General features: G+C 47.1%; 1 protein-coding gene across 1 annotated transcript; it reads right to left on the bottom strand.

The window, feature by feature from the left end:
* Nucleotides 1–2,197: 2,197 nt before the first annotated feature.
* Nucleotides 2,198–2,881, bottom strand: LOC115321997. Its single transcript, XM_040211695.1, has one exon. It carries the CDS (start codon nt 2,879–2,881, stop codon nt 2,198–2,200), a length of 684 nt encoding a protein of 227 aa, XP_040067629.1.
* Between the last annotated feature and the right edge of the window lie 286 nt (nt 2,882–3,167).

The raw sequence follows: 3,167 nt of genomic DNA, 5'->3' as shown, positions 1-3,167 counted from the left end.
CTCGACTCGAGCGGCTCCTGAGAGCTTCGGATTACGATACCCGACTCAGGTGCCGCTTAGGCGGCGGAACTTGCCGCAGGCTTGAATCAGTTCCGCGAAATATCCGGGTTGCATAACATTGGATAATATCCCGGCAAGCTCATCAACGCACCGCGGATACTGCTCTCTCGCCTAGTTGCCGTATTGCCTCGCCAATGCACGACTTCACGAAGCCGCGAGGCAACCCTCCGCTTGAGGGTATAAAAGAATACAGCGTAAGTTCACCAGAGAGACTGCACAGGGAGATTTCACGACATAACGGCACCAGACTACGAAGTCTTCTCCTCGCCTTCGACCACATCTTAACTGAATAAAAAGTTAGTGTTCCTACCAACCGTACCGGACCGTTTTAACTTCGAGTCTGGAACAATGCAAGGCGCTACACCTCCTTAGGGCACCTTTAACACCTTGAAGGAAAAGATAACGAGAGGAAATTTAAAAAAAAAGAACACGTTGTATTATTTTTCTTTAAGCTTTTATTATTCAAAGCTCTAGTTCAGATCAGAAAAATAGGAATAACTGTATAAGGAGAAACAGGGATAGTGAATAGCACCAGAAGATACAAATATCTTTTGTTCCACATAAAAATGCTGACAGCAATATATTAATTATATAAAAGCAGCACTTGCGACACAAATGTTTGATGCATTACAGAGTAGAAATTAATAAAAATAATGCTTTAAATTTAAAACAAAGTACCCGGTCAATGCAGTAAAGCTTCCCGTGCAACACCACGCAAGATAGAAAAAAGGTAATAATTGGCGGACATTACAAAAGGAAACAGGTTTTGTGCATATATATGGTACACTTCGTATTGGCAACACCTGAACAATTACAGTGTGGGGTAAAACAAACAGTCAGTCACTTCTTAGACAAGATACGTATAAGAAAACACACTTTATATCAGGGGTGCACAACAAAAAATTGGGCGCGCCACATTTACGTTTAACGAAAACTGTGAGGGCAACGTGTTGCATATTCTGGCTGCGTTCAGGCTTCCAATATCAGGTGTCATCGCACTCGTTACTGTCTTTAGCAGATCTCGCAATGTCATGTACGTCATGGCAGATCGAAGGTGGTTCTTGGTGAGAGTCATCAGTGCGAGGGTCTCCTCGCAAACATTAGTGCTCCCGAAAAGTGACGACAGTTTCAAGGCGTGGTTCACCAGGTTTATGTACTTGTTCTTGTCCAGGTTTTTGTTGAACTCATGCAATTGAGATTCGCGATGAATAGCCTTGTGCGCTGGTGGACACTGGAGGTCGATGAGCTCCAGTTGCAATGTCGGATCGGAGTCCTCCGACGATGCAACTCCTAAGAATCCCAACAGGAGGGGAGAGGCTTGATAGCCTCCGTGGTGAAAGAGAGAAGAGGGTCTGTTGAGAGAGAGCAAAAAGCTGTCGCGTTCCGTGTACAGGCCTATTGAAACAGAACCACACTACAGTGATGACTGCACACGCTACCTTATTGTTAGCGGGATTACTGGAGAGGGAAATTTTGAACTGAGCATCGTAGTTCCTTCGATGAAGACAGAAAAGTAGGTCAGAGGGTTTCAATACTGTTTGCCAAGCCAACGGCGTTCGCCAAGCAAAGCAGGCGCTCAGTAGATTGAAGGGAACAGTAAGCAACTTTCTGCGCTGAGCTGGGCTCACCTCTGACCTCGTTCTTGGACTAGTAGACCATGATTTCACCGGCAGCGAGGTTGCCGCAAAGTCAGGATAATTTGGTTCGCTATGATGATTCTTGTGGTAGCAAGGCACCGACAGGCGACGAGCTTAGGAAAAGAGTAACAAAAGTGTAGCGATCTGGGCAAGGAATGTTCCTACAGAGGCGAATTTTGTTTCTTCCCACTGAGATTTAAGAAGGCCGTGCTAACTATTCGGGCGTTTTGAAATGATGCAGCTGGGAGCCCAAGAGGTGATAACTCTGTTCGTGCTGCACTTTCTTTTTTCGGTCTATATTTTGTGGTTACAAACTCACTCCGAACACTTTACAATAATCCATCAGACAATCAGATGTCTGAAGGCCCGACTGACCATCTGCCTGATGTTCCTTTCAATGAAGCTGGTCTGCCTCTGCGGTAGCTGCAATATTATAGTAAATACGCAGACTGTGACTTTTCCCATAAAAATACCGGTCTTTCTCGAAGGCCTGATGATCATCAGGTCTGGAGAACAGTATGCCGAGTCATGCGAATGTGCGGTGAGCGAAAGCGGGCGATCACGTGACTAACTGCGAAAGTCAGCAAGCTGAAGACGACTCCGACCACCCAGATGACAAAGCAGGGCCGGAGGTCACTCAGTTCCAGTGCTACGTCTCCGGTCTCCGAGGGCCGTTCGTACTTGAATTCACGCCTAACCCTACTCTTAAACTTCGCTATTCGTTCCGCATGTTCAAACAGACCGGCTTCGAAAACACGGCCGAGGAGTTTGTTTATCGATTTGAAGTAGGGCGAACTTGATCTTATCTGAGGTCCCGTGATTACGGGTGAGAAGATCGCGTCGGTCTCAACGAAGCCGCTACGAAACAGCTCGTCCTTGAGACTCGCAGCCTTGTCGCAACTAGGCCTGTAAACGATAATGGTATGCGTGCCCCCTCTCACTCGGAGATTTCCTGATTTGTCTAAGCAGTCAAAATGCTGGGGTTTCTTATAATTTTTTGCTTCTCCGGAGCGCGCATACCAATCTAGCAGGCCTTCTTCTGGATAGTTTAGGAAGCAAACGCCAGGCAATCTTTCAGAAACGTCCTTTGCGGACTCGTAATGGAGAAGCTCTCCGCCCAGCGGTACGTTACATAACAGGGAGGTGATAACTCCTTTGTACCCTGTGGCCAATACAGTTACCATCAAAGACCAAACCCCGAAAAGAATCCTAAACGAGTAAAATGTATCAGCCTGTGAAGGCGTGGGGTACGCTTGCTGCACCAAGGACACCGCGAAAGGAGCCGCGACCGAGTGAAAACCTGTATTAGTCCAACGGACGCTGTGGGTGACGAAGAAACTGATCAGCGAGCAAAGAATGAAGCAGGCTAAAAGAGCCACCCAGACAAGGATGCCGAACGGCTTGAAGACGACAACTTCCTTTGGCAAAGGCTTCAGCGCTCTAACATACGTTGCGAAGCTGGCTCTGTCG

Source organism: Ixodes scapularis, unplaced genomic scaffold (assembly GCF_016920785.2).
Source record: "Ixodes scapularis isolate PalLabHiFi unplaced genomic scaffold, ASM1692078v2 PGA_scaffold13__105_contigs__length_92229423, whole genome shotgun sequence".
Taxonomy (NCBI): domain Eukaryota; kingdom Metazoa; phylum Arthropoda; class Arachnida; order Ixodida; family Ixodidae; genus Ixodes; species Ixodes scapularis.
Note: the sequence above shows the minus strand (reverse complement) of the source record. Positions and strands in the feature narration are given on the sequence as shown.